This window comes from Lampetra planeri, unplaced genomic scaffold (genome assembly GCF_965212315.1).
Source record: "Lampetra planeri unplaced genomic scaffold, kcLamPlan1.2.h2 scaffold_1031, whole genome shotgun sequence".
NCBI classification, from domain to species: domain Eukaryota; kingdom Metazoa; phylum Chordata; class Hyperoartia; order Petromyzontiformes; family Petromyzontidae; genus Lampetra; species Lampetra planeri.
The window spans coordinates 854-20,460 of NW_027613741.1; the positions used below are offsets into that span (position 1 = coordinate 854).

Here is a 19,607-nt window from a genome sequence, read left to right on the forward strand (position 1 = left end):
ACCCACTCACCCACTCACTCACCCACTCACTCACCCACTCACTCACTCACCCACCGACTCACCCACTCACTCACCCACTCCCTCACCCACTCACCCACTGACTCACCCACTCCCTCAACCACCCACTCATTCACCCACCGACTCACCCACTCCCTCACCCACTCACCCACTCACTCACCCACTCACCCACTCACCCACTCACTCACTCACCCACCGACTCACCCACTCACTCACCCACGCACAGTGAGACACAGGGAGGGAGGGTGGTTGACCTGCAGGAGTCGCGTGAGTTTGCTGTCCCTGTACGGCACTCGAGCGGAGCCGCTGTTGAGAGCGTCCACCACCTTGCTGAGCACCAGCAGAGAGCCGTTGATGGCTCCACTCTCCTTCAGCCTGCATCACACTCAGACACACACAGTGAGACACACACAGTGAGACACACACAGTAAGACACTGACACACACACACAGTGAGACACACACAGTGAGACACACACAGACAGACACACACACACTGAGACACACACACCACCTTGCTGAGCACCAGCAGAGAGCCGTTGATGGCTCCACTCTCCTTCAGCCTGCATCACACTCAGACACACACAGTGAGACACACACAGTAAGACACACACAGACAGACACACACACACTGAGACACACACACCACCTTGCTGAGCACCAGCAGAGAGCCGTTGATGGCTCCACTCTCCTTCAGCCTGGCTCACACAGACACACACAGACACAGTGAGACACTGACACACACAGTGAGACACACACACAGTGAGACACACTGACACACACACTGACACACACACCACCTTGCTCAGCACCAGCAGAGAGCCGTTGATGGCTCCACTCTCCTTCAGCCTGGCTCACAAAGACACACACACAGACACACACACACTGAGACACTGACACACACAGACACATACACACTGAGACACTGACACACACAGACACATACACACAGAGACACACACACACTGACACACACTGACACACACACCGCCTTGCTCAGCACCAGCAGCGAGCCGTTGATGGCTCCACTCTCCTTCAGCCTGGCTCACAAAGACACACACACAGTGAGACACTGAGACACACAGACACTGACACACAGACACACACACACTGGCACACACTGAGACACAGACACACACTGAGACACACAGACACACTGAGACAAACACAGACACACTGAGACACACACACTGACACACACACACTGAGACACACACACAGACACACACACAGACACACACACACACTGACACACACACACACACACGCAGTGACACACACACACACTGAGACACAGACAGACACACACACACACTGAGACACACACACACACACACACACAGACACACTGAGACACACACACACACGCAGTGACACACACTGAGACACACACACTGAGACACACACACACACAGACACACTGAGACACAGACAGACACACACACACACTGAGACACACACACTGAGACACACACACACACTGAGACACACACACACACACAGACACACTGAGACACACACACACACGCAGTGACACACACACACACTGAGACACAGACAGACACACACACACACTGAGACACACACACACGCAGTGACACACACTGAGACACAGACAGACACACACACACACTGAGACACACACACTGAGACACACACACACTGAGACACACACACACACACAGACACACTGAGACACACACACACACGCAGTGACACACACACACAGAGACACACACACACACAGACACACTGAGACACACACACACGCAGTGACACACACACACACTGAGACACAGACAGACACACACACACTGAGACACACACACACACACACACTGAGACACAGACAGACACACACACACACTGAGACACACTGAGACACAAACAGACACACACACTGAGACACACACACACACTGAGACACACACACACGCAGTGACACACACACACACTGAGACACAGACAGACACACACACACTGAGACACACACACACACACACACTGAGACACAGACAGACACACACACACACTGAGACACACACATACGCACACAGACAATTGTGCGTGTGCCACTGCAGTGTGTGTGTGCGTGTGTGACTGCTGCGTGTGTAGTGTGTGTCACTGCGTGTGTGTGTGTGTGTCACTGTGTGTGTGTCACTGCGTGTGTAGTGTGTGTCACTGTGTGTGTGTGTGAGTCACTCCGTGTGTAGTGTGTGTCACTGTGTGTGTAGTGTATGTCACTGCGTGTGTAGTGTGTGTCACTGTGTGTGTGTAGTGTGTGCCACTGCTGCGTGTGTGTGTGTGTCACTGTGTGTGTGTGTGTCACTCCGTGTGTGTGTGTGTCACTGTGTGTGTGTGTCACTCCCACGTGTGTAGTGTATGTGTGCGTGTGTCAATCAGTGTGTCACTGTGTGTGTAGTGTGTGTCACTGTGTGTGTAGTGTGTGTCACTCCGTGTGTGTGTGTGTCACTGTGTGTGTGTGTGTGTGTCACTCCCACGTGTGTAGTGTGTGTGTGCGCGTGTCACTACTGCGTGTGTAGTGTGTGTGTGCGTGTGTCACTCCCACGTGTGTCACTGCAGTGTGTGTGTGTGTGTCACTGTGTGTGTAGTGTGTGTCACTGCGTGTGTAGTGTGTGTCACTGTGTGTGTAGTGTGTGTCACTGTGTGTGTAGTGTGTGTTACTGCGTGTGTAGTGTGTGTCACTGCGTGTGTAGTGTGTGTCACTGTGTGTGTAGTGTGTGTCACTGTGTGTGTAGTGTGTGTCACTGTGTGTGTAGTGTGTGTCACTGTGTGTGTAGTGTGTGTCACTGTGTGTGTAGTGTGTGTCACTGCGTGTGTAGTGTGTGTCACTGTGTGTGTGTAGTGTGTGTCACTGTGTGTCTAGTGTGTGTTACTGCGTGTGTAGTGTGTGTCACTGTGTGTGTAGTGTGTGTCACTGTGTGTGTAGTGTGTGTCACTGTGTGTGTAGTGTGTCACTGCGTGTGTAGTGTGTGTCACTGTGTGTGTAGTGTGTGTCACTGTGTGTGTAGTGTGTCACTGCGTGTGTAGTGTGTGTCACTGCGTGTGTAGTGTGTGTCACTGTGTGTGTAGTGTGTCACTGCGTGTGTAGTGTGTGTCACTGTGTGTGTAGTGTGTGTCACTGCGTGTGTAGTGTGTGTCACTGCGTGTGTGTAGTGTGTGTCACTGTGTGTGTGTAGTGTGTGTCACTGCGTGTGTGTAGTGTGTGTCACTGTGTGTGTAGTGTGTGTCACTGTGTGTGTGTAGTGTGTGTCACTGCGTGTGTGTAGTGTGTGTCACTGCGTGTGTGTAGTGTGTGTCACTGTGTGTGTGTAGTGTGTGTCACTGCGTGTGTAGTGTGTGTCACTGTGTGTGTAGTGTGTGTCACTGTGTGTGTGTAGTGTGTGTCACTGCGTGTGTGTAGTGTGTGTCACTGTGTGTGTGTAGTGTGTGTCACTGTGTGTGTAGTGTGTGTCACTGTGTGTGTAGTGTGTGTCACTGTGTGTGTAGTGTGTGTCACTGTGTGTGTAGTGTGTGTCACTGTGTGTGTGTAGTGTGTGTCACTGTGTGTGTAGTGTGTGTCACTGCGTGTGTGTAGTGTGTGTCACTGCGTGTGTGTAGTGTGTGTGTAGTGTGTGTCACTGTGTGTGTAGTGTGTGTCACTGTGTGTGTAGTGTGTGTCACTGTGTGTGTAGTGTGTGTCACTGCGTGTGTAGTGTGTGTCACTGTGTGTGTAGTGTGTGTCACTGCGTGTGTAGTGTGTGTCACTGTGTGTGTAGTGTGTGTCACTGCGTGTGTAGTGTGTGTCACTGTGTGTGTAGTGTGTGTGTAGTGTGTGTCACTGTGTGTCTAGTGTGTGTCACTGCGTGTGTAGTGTGTGTCACTGTGTGTGTAGTGTGTGTCACTGTGTGTGTGTAGTGTGAGTCACTGTGTGTGTAGTGTGTGTCACTGCGTGTGTAGTGTGTGTAGTGTGTGTGTAGTGTGTGTCACTGCGTGTGTAGTGTGTGTCACTGCGTGTGTAGTGTGTGTCACTGTGTGTGTAGTGTGTGTCACTGCGTGTGTAGTGTGTGTCACTGTGTGTGTAGTGTGTGTCACTGTGTGTGTAGTGTGTGTCACTGCGTGTGTAGTGTGTGTCACTACGTGCGTAGTGTGTGTCACTGCGTGTGTAGTGTGTGTCACTGTGTGCGTAGTGTGTGCCACTGTGTGTGTAGTGTGTGTCACTGCGTGTGTAGTGTGTGTCACTGCGTGTGTAGTGTGTGTCACTGTGTGTGTAGTGTGTGTCACTGCGTGTGTAGTGTGTGTCACTGTGTGTGTAGTGTGTGTCACTGCGTGTGTAGTGTGTGTCACTGTGTGTGTAGTGTGTGTGTAGTGTGTGTCACTGCGTGTGTAGTGTGTGTCACTGTGTGTGTAGTGTGTGTCACTGTGTGTCTAGTGTGTGTCACTGTGTGTGTAGTGTGTGTCACTGCGTGTGTAGTGTGTGTCACTGCGTGTGTAGTGTGTGTCACTGCGTGTGTAGTGTGTGTCACTGCATGTGTAGTGTGTGTCACTGCGTGTGTAGTGTGTGTCACTACGCGTGTGTAGTGTGTGTCACTGTGTGTGTAGTGTGTGTCACTGCGTGTGTAGTGTGTGTCACTGCGTGTGTAGTGTGTGTCACTGCGTGTGTAGTGTGTGTCACTGTGTGTGTAGTGTGTGTCACTACGTGTGTAGTGTGTGTCACTGTGTGTGTAGTGTGTGTGTAGTGTGTGTGTAGTGTGTGTCACTGCGTGTGTAGTGTGTGTCACTGTGTGTGTAGTGTGTGTCACTGCGTGTGTAGTGTGTGTCACTGTGTGTGTAGTGTGTGTCACTGTGTGTGTAGTGTGTGTCACTGCGTGTGTAGTGTGTGTCACTGTGTGTGTAGTGTGTGTCACTGTGTGTGTAGTGTGTGTCACTGTGTGTGTAGTGTGTGTCACTGTGTGTGTAGTGTGTGTCACTGTGTGTGTAGTGTGTGTCACTGCGTGTGTAGTGTGTGTCACTGTGTGTGTAGTGTGTGTCACTGTGTGTGTAGTGTGTGTCACTGTGTGTGTAGTGTGTGTCACTGTGTGTGTAGTGTGTGTCTCTGCGTGTGTAGTGTGTGTCACTACGTGCGTAGTGTGTGTCACTGCGTGTGTGTGCGTGTGCCACTGCGTGTGTAGTGTGTGTCACTACGTGTGTAGTGTGTGTCACTGCGTGTGTAGTGTGTGTCACTGTGTGTGTAGTGTGTGTCACTGTGTGTGTAGTGTGTGTCACTGCGTGTGTGTAGTGTGTGTCACTGCGTGTGTAGTGTGTGTCACTGCGTGTGTAGTGTGTGTCACTGTGTGTGTAGTGTGTGTCACTGTGTGTGTAGTGTGTGTCACTGTGTGCGTAGTATGTGTCACTACGCGTGTGTAGTGTGTGTCACTGTGTGTGTAGTGTGTGTCACTGTGTGTGTAGTGTGTGTCACTGTGTGCGTAGTATGTGTCACTACGCGTGTGTAGTGTGTGCCACCCACCGGATGCCCATGTTTCCGGTGCGGCGGTTGTCCTCCGAGCCGGCGAGGTCGATGAGGTACAACTTGCCGAGCAGCGCGCGGAACGGCGCTTGCAGCTCTGACTTCATTACCTGTCTCACCACACACACACGCACACACACACACACGCACACACACACACACGCACACACACACAGGTACACACACAGGTACACACACAGGTACACACACACACAGGTGAACACACATACACACAGGTGTACACACACACAGGTACACACACACACGTACACACAGGTGTACACACACACACAGGTACACACATGTACACACACACAGGTGCACACACATACACACACAGGTACATACACGTACACACATGCACACACACACAGGTCACACACGTACACACACACAGGTCACACACGTACACACACACACAGGTACACACACACACACAGGTACACACACAGGTACACACACACACAGGTACACATACACACACGTACACACACACACAGGTACACACACACACAGGTACACACACACAGGTACACACACACACACAGGTGTACACACACACACACAGGTCACACACGTACACACGCACACACAGGTACACACACACACACGTACACACAGGTGTACACACACGTACACACACGCACACACATGTACACACACACGTACACACGTACACACACACACGCAGGTACACACACAAAGGTCACACACGTACACACACACATGTACACACGCACACACACACAAGTACACACACACACAAGTACACACACACACAGGTACACACACACAGGTACACACACGCATGTACACACACACAGGTACACACACACGTACACACAGGTGCACACACACACAGGTACACACACAGGTGTACACACACACACACAGGTGCACACACACACACAGGTACACACACACAGGTACACACACAGGTGTACACACACACACACAGGTGCACACACACACACAGGTACACACACACACAGGTAAACATACACACAGGTGTACACACACACACACAGGTACACACACACAGGTGTACACACACACACAGGTACACACAAACAGGTACACACACACACACAGGGTACACACACACACAGGTGTACACACACACAGGTCACACACGTACACAGGTACACACACACACGCACACACAAGTACACACACATACACAGGTACACACACACAGGTACACACACACAGGTACACACACACACACAGGTATACACACACACAAGTACACACACATACACAGGTATACACACACAGGTACACACTCACACACACGCACACACAGGTACACACACACAGGTGTACGCACACACACAGGTCACACACAGGTACACACACACACAGGTACACACACACACAGGTGAACACACACACAGGTACACACACAACACAGGTCACACACAGGTACACACACACACAGGTACACACACACACAGGTGAACACACACACAACACAGGTCACACACAGGTACACACACACACAGGTGTACACACATACACACAGGAACACACAGGTGTACGTACACACACAGATACACACACACACACAGGTGTACACACACACACACAGACACACACACACACAGGTACACACATGTACACACACAGGTGTACACACACACACAGGTGTACACACACACACACACGTACACACAGGTACACACACACACACGTATACACAGGTGTACACACACGTACACACACGCACACACATGTACACACACACACGTACACACGTACACACGCAGGTACACACACACAGGTCACACACGTACACACACACAGGTACACACACACACACAGGTACACACACACACACAGGTACACACACACATGTACACACGTACACACACACATGTACACACACACACAAGTACATACACACACACAGGTACACACACACAGGTACACACACGCATGTACACACACACAGGTACACACACACACAGGTACACACACACACACAGGTACACACACACACACACACACACAGGTCACACACGTACACACAGGTGTACACACACACAGGTACACACACAGGTACACACACACACAGGTGTACACACACACAGGTACACACACACAGGTACACACACACACGTACACACACACACAGGTACACACACACACACAGGTACACACACACACACAGGTACACACACACAGGTAAACACACACACACACAGGTACACACACACAGGTACACACAGGTGTACACACACACAGGTGTACACACACACACACAGGTACACACACACACACGTACACACAGGTGTACACACACACAGGTGTACACACACACACACACAGGAACACACACACACACAGGTACACACACACACAGGTACACACACACACACACACATGTACACACACAGGTACACACACGTACACACACACACACACGCAGGTACACACACACAGGTTACACACACACATGTACACACGTACACACACACATGTACACACACGTACACACACACATGTACACACACACACACAGGTACACACACACACACGTACACACACACACACAGGTACACACACACACGTACACACACACGTACACACGTACACACACACACAGGTATACACACACACACGTACACACACACACGTACACACACACACGTACACACACACGTACACACACACGTACACACACACGTACACACACACACACGTACACACACACGTACACACACACGTACACACACGTACACACGTACACACACGTACACACGTACACACACGTACACACGTACACACACACACAGGTATACACACATACGTACACACACACACGTACACACACACGTACACACACACGTACACACACACGTACACACACACACAGGTATACACACACACACGTACACACACACACACGTACACACGTACACACACACGTACACACGTACACACACACACAGGTATACACACATACACGTACACACACACACGTACACACACACGTACACACACACGTACACACACAGGTACACACACCCACGTACACACCGGTGCCGCGCCCGTTTAGCCCCCTCGATCCGACCGAACCCACCTTCTCCCTTCCCCCCTCACCCTCACACCCCCTCACCCCCCTCGCCCCCCTCACCCTCACACCCCCTCACCCCCCTCGCCCCCCTCACCCTCACCCCCTCACCCTCACCCCCTCACCCTCACCCCCTCGCCCCCCTCACCTTGAGCAGCAGGATGGAGTGCGATCGGCTGGAGCGAGCGTTGAGCGCCGTGGATGCCGTCGTGCGCCTCTCTGTGGCGGGAAGGAAGTGGCGCTCAAAGTCTCGGAAGCCGTTGAGGGGACGCTCGCTCAGACCCGGCACCAGCATGGAGCCGGCGCCGTCCTGGCGGATCGCGAGGTCCCCGCCACCACCACCGCCACCACCACCTCCACCACCACCACTCCTGCCGCCGCTGTGGTGCGGAGTGAGGAGGTCTAGCACCTGTACGCGGAGGTAGTAGGGGAGGGGGTGGTGAGTGGGTGGGTGGGTTGGTGAGTGGGTGGGTGAGTTGGTGGGTTGGTGAGTGGGTGGGTGGGTGAGTGAGTTGGTGGGTTGGTGAGTGGGTGGGTGGGTTGGTGAGTGGGTGAGTGGGTGAGTGAGTGAGTGGGTGGGTGGGTGAGTGGGTGGGTGAGTGAGTGGGTGGGTGAGTGGGTTGGTGAGTGGGTGGGTTGGTGGGTGGGTGGGTGGGTGAGTGAGTGAGTGGGTGGGTGGGTGAGTGAGTGGGTGGGTGGGTGAGTGGGTGAGTGGGTGAGTGGGTGGGTGAGTGGGTGGGTGGGTGAGTGGGTGGGTGGGTTGGTGAGTGGGTGCGTGAGTGAGTTGGTGGGTTGGTGAGTGGGTGGGTGGGTGGGTGAGTGAGTTGGTGGGTTGGTGAGTGGGTGGGTGGGTTGGTGAGTGGGTGAGTGGGTGAGTGAGTGAGTGGGTGGGTGGGTGGGTGAGTGGGTGGGTTGGTGGGTGGGTGGGTGGGTGAGTGAGTGAGTGGGTGGGTGGGTGAGTGAGTGAGTGGGTGGGTGGGTGAGTGGGTGAGTGGGTGAGTGGGTGGGTGAGTGGGTGGGTGGGTGAGTGGGTGGGTGGGTGGGTGAGTGGGTGGGTGGGTGAGTGGGTGGGTTGGTGGGTGAGTGAGTGGGTAGGTGAGTGGGTGGGTGGGTTGGTGAGTGGGTGGGTGGGTGAGTGAGTTGGTGGGTTGGTGAGTGGGTGGGTGGGGGTGAGGGGGGGTGGGGGGTGGTGAGTGGGTGGGTGAGTGGTGGTGGGTGGTGGTGGGGTGGGTGGGTGGTGAGTGGGTGAGTGAGGTGGGGGGTGAGTGGTGGGTGGGTGGGTGGGTGGTGGGGTGGGGGGGGTGGTGAGGTGGGGTGGGGTGGGTGAGTGGGGGTGGGTGGGTGGTGGGGGGGTGGGGGTGGGGAGTGGGTGGGTTGGTGGGGTGGGTGGGTGAGTGGGTGGGGTGAGTGGGTGAGTGAGTGGGTGGTGGGTGGGGTGGGTGGTGAGGGGGGTGGGGGTGGGGTGGTGGGGGGGGGGGGGGGTGTGGTGGGGGGGGAGTGGGGGGGGTGGGTGGTGGGGTGGTGGGGTGGGTGGGTGGGGGTGGGTGAGTGGGGTGGGTGGTGGGTGAGTGGGTGGGTGGGTGGGTGAGTGGTGGGTGGTTGGTGAGTGGGTGGGGGAGTGGTGGGTGAGTGGGTGGGTTGGTGGGTGAGTGGTGGGTAGGTGAGTGGGTGGGTGGGGTGGGGGTGGGTGAGTGTGTGAGTGAGTGGGTGAGTGGGGTGGGTGAGTGGGTGGGTTGGTGAGTGAGTGGGTGAGTGGGTGGGTGAGTGGGTGGGTGAGTGAGTGGATGAGTGAGTGAGTGAGTGGATGAGTGGGTGGGTGGGTGAATGGGTGAGTGAGTGGGTGGGGTGTGTGGCTGAGTGAGTGGGTGGGTGAGTGAGTGGATGAGTGGGTGAGTGAGTGGCTGAGTGAGTGGGTGAGTGGTTGAGTGAGTGAGTAGGTGAGTGGGTGAGTGAGTGGGTGGCTGAGTGAGTGGGTGAGTGAGTAGGTGAGTGGGTGAGTGAATGAGTGGGTGAGCGAGTGAGTGGCTGAGTGAGTGGCTGAGTGAGTAGGTGAGCGAGCGAGTGAGTGGATGAGCGAGTGAGTGGCTGAGTGAGTGGCTGAGTGAGTAGATGAGTGAGTAGATGAGTGATGAGTGGGTGAGCGAGTGAGTGGCTGAGTGAGTGGCTGAGTGAGTAGGTGAGTGAGCGAGTGGGTGGGTGAGCGAGTGGGAGTCACCCCCCATCTCCCCCCATCTCCCCCCATCTCCCCCCATCTCCCCCCATCTCCCCCCATCTCCCTCCATCTCCCCCCATCTCCCTCCATCTCCCCCCATCTCCCCCCATCTCCCCCCCATCTCCCCTCATCTCCCCCCATCTCCCCCCATCTCCCTCCATCTCCCCGCCCCACCGCCTGTATATCTCCACATCTCCCCGCGTGTCTCCACCCCCCGGCCCACCCCCTTGTCTCCCCGCCGTGCCCTCCTCACCTTCTCCTGGTAGATCTCCAGGTAGGACATGGAGACGCTGAACGATGCCTCCTCCTGCTCCCCCTTGAGTTCGCTGAAGAGATCGCGGACGGCGCGAGGGATCACCCCGGGCTCGCTGGAGGTGCCCAGCATCGTGTGGGTCTTGCCTGGAGACACGGGGGACACGGTGGGAGACACACAGAGACACGGTGACATGGTGAGAGACACACAGAGACACGGGGACACAGTGAGAGACACACAGAGACACGGTGAGAGACACAGAGACACGGGGACACGGTGAGAGACACACAGAGACACGGGGACACGGTGAGAGACACACAGAGACACGGTGAGAGACACACAGAGACACGGGGACACGGTGGGAGACACACAGAGACACGGGGACACGGTGAGAGACACACAGAGACACGGGGACACGGTGAGAGACACACAGAGACACGGTGAGAGACACACAGAGACACGGGGACACGGTGAGAGACACACAGAGACACGGGGACACGGTGAGAGACACACAGAGACACGGTGAGAGACACACAGAGACACGGGGACACGGTGAGAGACACACAGAGACACGGTGAGAGACACACAGAGACACGGGGACACGGTGAGAGACACACAGAGACACGGGGACACGGTGAGAGACACACAGAGACACGGTGAGAGACACACAGAGACACGGGGACACGGTGGGAGACACACAGAGACACGGGGACACGGTGAGAGACACACAGAGACACGGGGACACGGTGGGGAAACACACAGAGACACGGGGACACGGTGAGAGACACACAGAGACACGGTGAGAGACACACAGAGACACGGGGACACGGTGGGAGACACACAGAGACACGGGGACACGGTGAGAGACACACAGAGACACGGGGACACGGTGAGAGACACACAGAGACACGGTGAGAGACACACAGAGACACGGGGACACGGTGAGAGACACACAGAGACACGGGGACACGGTGAGAGACACACAGAGACACGGTGACATGGTGAGAGACACACAGAGACACGGGGACACGGTGAGAGACACACAGAGACACGGTGACATGGTGAGAGACACACAGAGACACGGGGACACGGTGAGAGACACACAGAGACACGGTGACATGGTGAGAGACACACAGAGACACGGGGACACGGTGGGAGACACACAGAGACACGGTGAGAGACACACACACACAGAGACACAGACACACACAGAGAAACGGTGAGAGACACACACACAGAGACACGGAGACACACACACAGAGACACAGACACACACAGAGAAACGGTGAGAGACACACACACAGAGACACGGAGACACACACACAGAGACACAGACACACACAGAGAAACGGAGACACACACAGAGACACGGGGGATCACCCCGGGCTCGCTGGGGGTGCCCAGCATCGTGTGGGTCTTACCTGGAGACACGGGGACACGGTGGGAGACACACACACAGAGACACAAACACACACACAGAGACACGGTGAGAGACACACAGAGACACGGTGAGAGACGCACAGAGACACGGTGAGACACACACACACAGAGACACGGTGACACGGTGAGAGACACACAGAGACACGGGGACACGGTGAGAGACACACAGAGACACGGTGAGAGACACACACGCAGACACAGAGACACACAGAGACACGGTGAGAGACACACAGAGACACAGAGCCACACGGAGACACGGAGACACACAGGGACACGGAGACACACACACAGAGACACGGGGACACACACACAGAGACACGGGGACACGGTGAGAGACACACACACAGAGACACAAACACACACACAGAGACACGGTGAGAGAGACACGGGGACACGGTGAGTGACACACACACAGAGACACGGTGGGAGACACACACACAGACACGGAGACACACAGAGACACGGACATACACAGAGACACGGAGACACACAGAGACACGGAGACACACACATCCACAGAGACAGTGAGAGACACACACACGCAGACACAGAGACACGGAGACACACAGAGACACGGAGACGCGAGGGATCACCCCGGGCTCGCTGGAGGTGCCCAGCATCGTGTGGGGTCTTGCCTGGAGACACGGTGACACGGTGAGAGACCACATACACAGAAACACGGTGAGAGACACACACACAGAGACACGGTGAGAGACACACACGCAGAGACCACGGTGACACGGTGGGAGACACACACAGAGAGACACGGTGAGAGACCACACACACAGAGACACGGTGAGAGACACACAGAGACACGGTGACAACAGAGACACGGTGACACGGTGGGAGACACACACACACAGAGAAACACGGTGGGAGACACACACACACAGAGAAACACGGTGAGAGACACACACACACAGAGACACGGTGAGAGACACACACACAGAGACACGGTGAGAGACACACACACAGAGACACGGTGAGAGACACACACACACAGAGACACGGTGAGAGACACACAGAGACACGGTGAGAGACACACACACAGAGACACGGTGAGAGAGACACACACACAGAGACACGGTGAGATACACACAGAGACACGGTGAGAGACACACACACAGAGACACGGTGAGATACACACAGAGACACGGTGAGAGACACACACACAGAGACACGGTGAGAGACACACACACAGAGACACAGACACACACAGAGAGACACGGTGAGAGACACACACACAGAGACACGGTGAGAGACACACACACACACAGAGACACGGTGAGAGACACACAGAGACACGGTGAGAGACACACACACAGAGACACGGTGAGAGAGACACACACAGAGACACGGTGAGATACACACAGAGACACGGTGAGAGACACACACACAGAGACACAGACACACACAGAGAGACACGGTGAGAGACACACACACAGAGACACGGTGAGAGACACACACACAGAGACACGGTGAGAGACACACACACAGAGACACAGTGAGAGACACACACACACACAGAGACACGGTGGGAGACACACACACACAGAGACACAGACACACACAGAGAGACACGGTGAGAGACACACACACAGAGACACGGTGAGAGACACACACACACAGAGACACGGTGAGAGACACACAGAGACACGGTGAGAGACACACACACAGAGACACGGTGAGAGACACACACACAGAGACACGGTGAGAGACACACACACAGAGACACAGACACACACAGAGAGACACGGTGAGAGACACACACACAGACACGTTGAGAGACACACACACAGAGACACGGTGAGAGACACACACACAGAGACACAGTGAGAGACACACACACACAGAGACACGGTGGGAGACACACACACACAGAGACACGGTGAGAGACACACACAGAGAGACACGGTGAGACACACACACAGACACGGTGAGAGACACACACACAGAGACACGGTGAGAGACACACACACAGAGACACGGGGACACGGTGAGAGACACACACACAGAGACACGGTGAGACACACACACACAGAGACACGGTGAGAGACACACACAGACACGGTGAGAGACACACACACAGAGACACGGGGACATGGTGAGAGACACACACACAGAGACACGGTGAGAGACACGGAGACGCACACAGGAAGACACGGAGGCACACAGAGACACGGAGACACACACACAGAGACACGGAGACGCACAGACACGGAGACACACACACACAGAGATACTGAGACACACACAGAGAGATACAGATACACACACACACAGACACGGAGACACACACACACAGAGACACGGTGAGAGACACACACACAGAGACACGGTGAGAGACACACACAGAGACACGGTGAGAGACACACACAGAGAGATACAGAGACACACTAGTTAGTGAGTGTACTAGTTAGTGAGTGTACTAGTGAGTGAGTGTACTAGTGAGTGAGTGTACTAGTTAGTGAGTGTACTAGTTAGTGAGTGTACTAGTTAGTGAGTGTACTAGTGAGTGAGTGTACTAGTGAGTGAGTGTACTAGTTAGTGAGTGTACTAGTGAGTGAGTGTACTAGTTAGTGAGTGTACTAGTGAGTGTACTAGTTAGTGAGTGTACTAGTGAGTGTACTAGTGAGTGAGTGTACTAGTGAGTGAGTGTACTAGTTAGTGAGTGTACTAGTGAGTGAGTGTACTAGTGAGTGAGTGTACTAGTGAGTGAGTGTACTAGTCAGTGAGTGTACTAGTGAGTGAGTGTACGAGTTAGTGAGTGTACTAGTGAGTGAGTGTACTAGTGAGTGAGTGTACTAGTTAGTGAGTGTACTAGTGAGTGAGTGTACTAGTTAGTGAGTGTACTAGTGAGTGTACTAGTTAGTGAGTGTACTAGTGAGTGTACTAGTGAGTGAGTGTACTAGTGAGTGAGTGTACTAGTGAGTGAGTGCACTAGTGAGTGAGTGAGTGAGTACCGGCTCCTGTGGGGCCGTAGGCCAGCACGCTGGCGTTGTGTCCGTGCTGCACCACGTGACGGATCACCGGGCGGACCGATCTGCCGTAAACCTCCTCCTGGCTCGCACCGCCCCCGTGCAGGAGTCGAACCTGCACCCAGCACGGCGGGGGGCAATGGGGGGCAATGGGGGGCAATGGGGGGCAATGGGGGGCAATGGGGGGGCAATGAGGGGCAATGGGGGGCAATGGGGGGCAATGGGGGGAGAGGCACAGAGAGACATTGAGACGATACGCAGGGAGACAAGCGGAGAGACATGGGGAGACAGGGGGAGACACGGGGAGACACGGGGAGACAGGGGGAGACATGGGGAGACAGGGGGAGACAGGGGGAGACATGGGGAGACACGGGAGACACGGGGAGACATGGGGAGACACGGGGAGGCATGGGGAAACATGGGGAGACACGTGGGGAGACACGGGGAGACACAGGGAGACACGGGGAGGCACGGGGAGACACGGGGAGACACGGGGAGACACGGGGGGAGACATGGGGAGACATGGGGAGAGACATGGGGAGACAGGGGGAGACATGGGGAGACACGGGGAGACACGGGGAGACACGGGGAGACACGGGGAGACACGGGGAGACACGCGGGGAGACACGCGGGGAGACAGGGGGAGACAGGGGGAGACATGGGGAGACACGGGGAGACACGGGGAGACACGGGGAGACACGGGGAGACACGGGGAGACATGGGGAGACACGGGGAGACACGGGGAGACATGGGGAGACACGGGGAGACATGGGGAGACACGGGGAGGCATGGGGAAACATGGGGAGACACGTGGGGAGACACGGGGAGACACGGGGAGACACGGGGAGGCACGGGGAGACACGGGGAGACACGGGGAGACACGGGGGGAGACATGGGGAGACATGGGGAGAGACATGGGGAGACAGGGGGAGACAGGGGGAGACATGGGGAGACACGGGGAGACACGGGGAGACACGGGGAGACACGGGGAGACACGCGGGGAGACACGCGGGGAGACATGGGGAGACAGGGGGAGACAGGGGGAGACATGGGGAGACACGGGGAGACACGGGGAGACACGGGGAGACATGGGGAGACACGGGGAGACACGGGGAGACAGGGGGAGACATGGGGAGACACGCGGGGAAACATGGGGAGACAGGGGGAGACAGGGGGAGACATGGGGAGACACGGGGAGACACGGGGAGACACGGGGAGACACGGGGAGACACGGGGAGACATGGGGAGACACGGGGAGACATGGGGAGACACGGGGAGGCACGGGGAAACATGGGGAGACACGTGGGGAGACACGGGGAGACACGGGGAGACACGGGGAGGCACGGGGAGACACGGGGAGACACGGGGAGACACGCGGGGAGACACGCGGGGAGACATGGGGAGACAGGGGGAGACAAGGGGAGACATGGGGAGACACGGGGAGACACGGGGAGACACGGGGAGACACGGGGAGACATGGGGAGACACGGGGAGACATGGGGAGACACGGGGAGACACGGGGAGACATGGGGAGACACAGGGAGACACGGGGAGACACGGGGAGACACGGGGAGACACGGGGAGACATGGGGAGACACGGGGAGACACGGGGAGACATGGGGAGACACGGGGAGGCATGGGGAAACATGGGGAGACACGTGGGGAGACACGGGGAGACACGGGGAGACACGGGGAGGCACGGGGAGACACGGGGAGACACGGGGAGACACGGGGGGAGACATGGGGAGACATGGGGAGAGACATGGGGAGACAGGGGGAGACATGGGGAGACACGGGGAGACACGGGGAGACACGGGGAGACATGGGGAGACACGCGGGGAGACACGCGGGGAGACATGGGGAGACAGGGGGAGACAGGGGGAGACATGGGGAGACACGGGGAGACACGGGGAGACACGGGGAGACACGGGGAGACACGGGGAGACACGGGGAGACACGGGGAGACATGGGGAGACACGGGGAGACATGGGGAGACACGGGGAGACACGGGGGGAGACATGGGGAGACATGGGGAGACACGGGGAGACACGGGGAGACACGGGGAGACACGGGGAGACATGGGGAGACACGGGGAGACACGGGGAGACACGGGGAGACACGGGGAGACACGGGGAGACACGGGGAGACACGGGGAGACACGGGGAGACACGGGGAGGCACGGGGAGGCACGGGGAGGCACGGGGAAACGTGGGGAGACACGTGGGGAGACACGGGGAGACACGGGGAGACACGGGGAGGCACGGGGAGACACGGGGAGACACGGGGAGACACGGGGGGAGACATGGGGAGACATGGGGAGAGACATGGGGAGACAGGGGGAGACAGGGGGAGACATGGGGAGACACGGGGAGACACGGGGAGACACGGGGAGACACGGGGAGACACGCGGGGAGACATGGGGAGACAGGGGGAGACAGGGGGAGACATGGGGAGACACGGGGAGACACGGGGAGACACGGGGAGACACGGGGAGACACGGGGAGACATGGGGAGACAGGGGGAGACAGGGGGAGACATGGGGAGACACGGGGAGACACGGGGAGACACGGGGAGACACGCGGGGAGACACGCGGGGAGACATGGGGAGACAGGGGGAGACAGGGGGAGACATGGGGAGACACGGGGAGACACGGGGAGACACGGGGAGACACGGGGAGACACGGGGAGACACGGGGAGACACGGGGAGACACGGGGAGACACGGGGAGACACGGGGGGAGACATGGGGAGACAGGGGGAGACAGGGGGAGACATGGGGAGACATGGGGAGACACGGGGAGACACGCGGGGAGACACGGGGAGACACGGGGAGACACGGGGAGACACGGGGAGACACGGGGAGACACGCGGGGAGACATGGGGAGACATGGGGAGACATGGGGAGACACGCGGGGAGGCAAGCGGAGAGACACAGGGACACGTGAGGAGACATGGGGAGACACGCGGGGAGATATGGGGAGACATGGGGAGACACGTGGGGAGACACGCGGGGAGACACGGGGAGACATGGGGAGACACGGGGAGACATGGGGAGACACGGGGAGACATGGGGAGACACGTGGGGAGACACGGGGAGACACGGGGAGACATGGGGAGACACGGGGAGGCACGGGGAGACATGGGGAGACACGTGGGGAGACACGTGGGGAGACACGTGGGGAGACACGGGGAGAGACATGGGGAGACACGTGGGGAGACACGGGGAGGCATGGGGAAACATGGGGAGACACGTGGGGAGACACGGGGAGACACGGGGAGAGACATGGGGAGACACGGGGAGACACGGGGAGAGACATGGGGAGACATGGGGAGACACGTGGGGAGACACGGGGAGACACGGGGAGAGACATGGGGAGACACGGGGAGACACGGGGAGAGACATGGGGAGACAGGGGGAGACACGGGGAGACATGGGGAGACATGGGGAGACACGGGGAGACACGCGGAGAGACATGGGGAGACATGGGGAGACACGCGGAGAGACATGGGGAGACACGGGGAGACACGGGGAGACACGCGGGGAGACATGGGGAGACATGGGGAAACATGGGGAGACACGGTGAGACACGCGGGGAGACACGCGGGGAGACAAGGGGAGACACGGGGAGACACGCGGGGAGACATGGGGAGACATGGGGAGACACGCGGAGAGACATGGGGAGACATGGGGAGACACGCGGGGAGACATGGGGAGACACGGGGAGAGACATGGGGAGACACGGGGAGACACGGGGAGAGACATGGGGAGACAGGGGGAGACACGGGGAGACATGGGGAGACATGGGGAGACACGGGGAGACACGCGGAGAGACATGGGGAGACATGGGGAGACACGCGGAGAGACATGGGGAGACACGGGGAGACACGGGGAGACACGCGGGGAGACATGGGGAGACATGGGGAAACATGGGGAGACACGGTGAGACACGCGGGGAGACACGCGGGGAGACAAGGGGAGACACGGGGAGACACGCGGGGAGACATGGGGAGACATGGGGAGACACGCGGAGAGACATGGGGAGACATGGGGAGACACGCGGGGAGACATGGGGAGACACGGGGAGACACGAGGAGACACGGGGAGACACAGGGAGACATGGGGAGA

General features: G+C 57.0%; 1 protein-coding gene across 1 annotated transcript; it reads right to left on the reverse strand.

The window, feature by feature from the left end:
• Positions 1-272: 272 nt before the first annotated feature.
• On the reverse strand, positions 273-15,621 carry KIF22 (kinesin family member 22; the record flags this gene model as incomplete). Its single annotated transcript, XM_078621534.1, has 5 exons — positions 273-393; positions 5,524-5,633; positions 8,748-9,008; positions 11,065-11,210; positions 15,468-15,621. Coding segments are annotated over 5 exons (792 nt in total), but the record flags the coding sequence as incomplete, so codon positions are not given.
• Between the last annotated feature and the right edge of the window lie 3,986 nt (positions 15,622-19,607).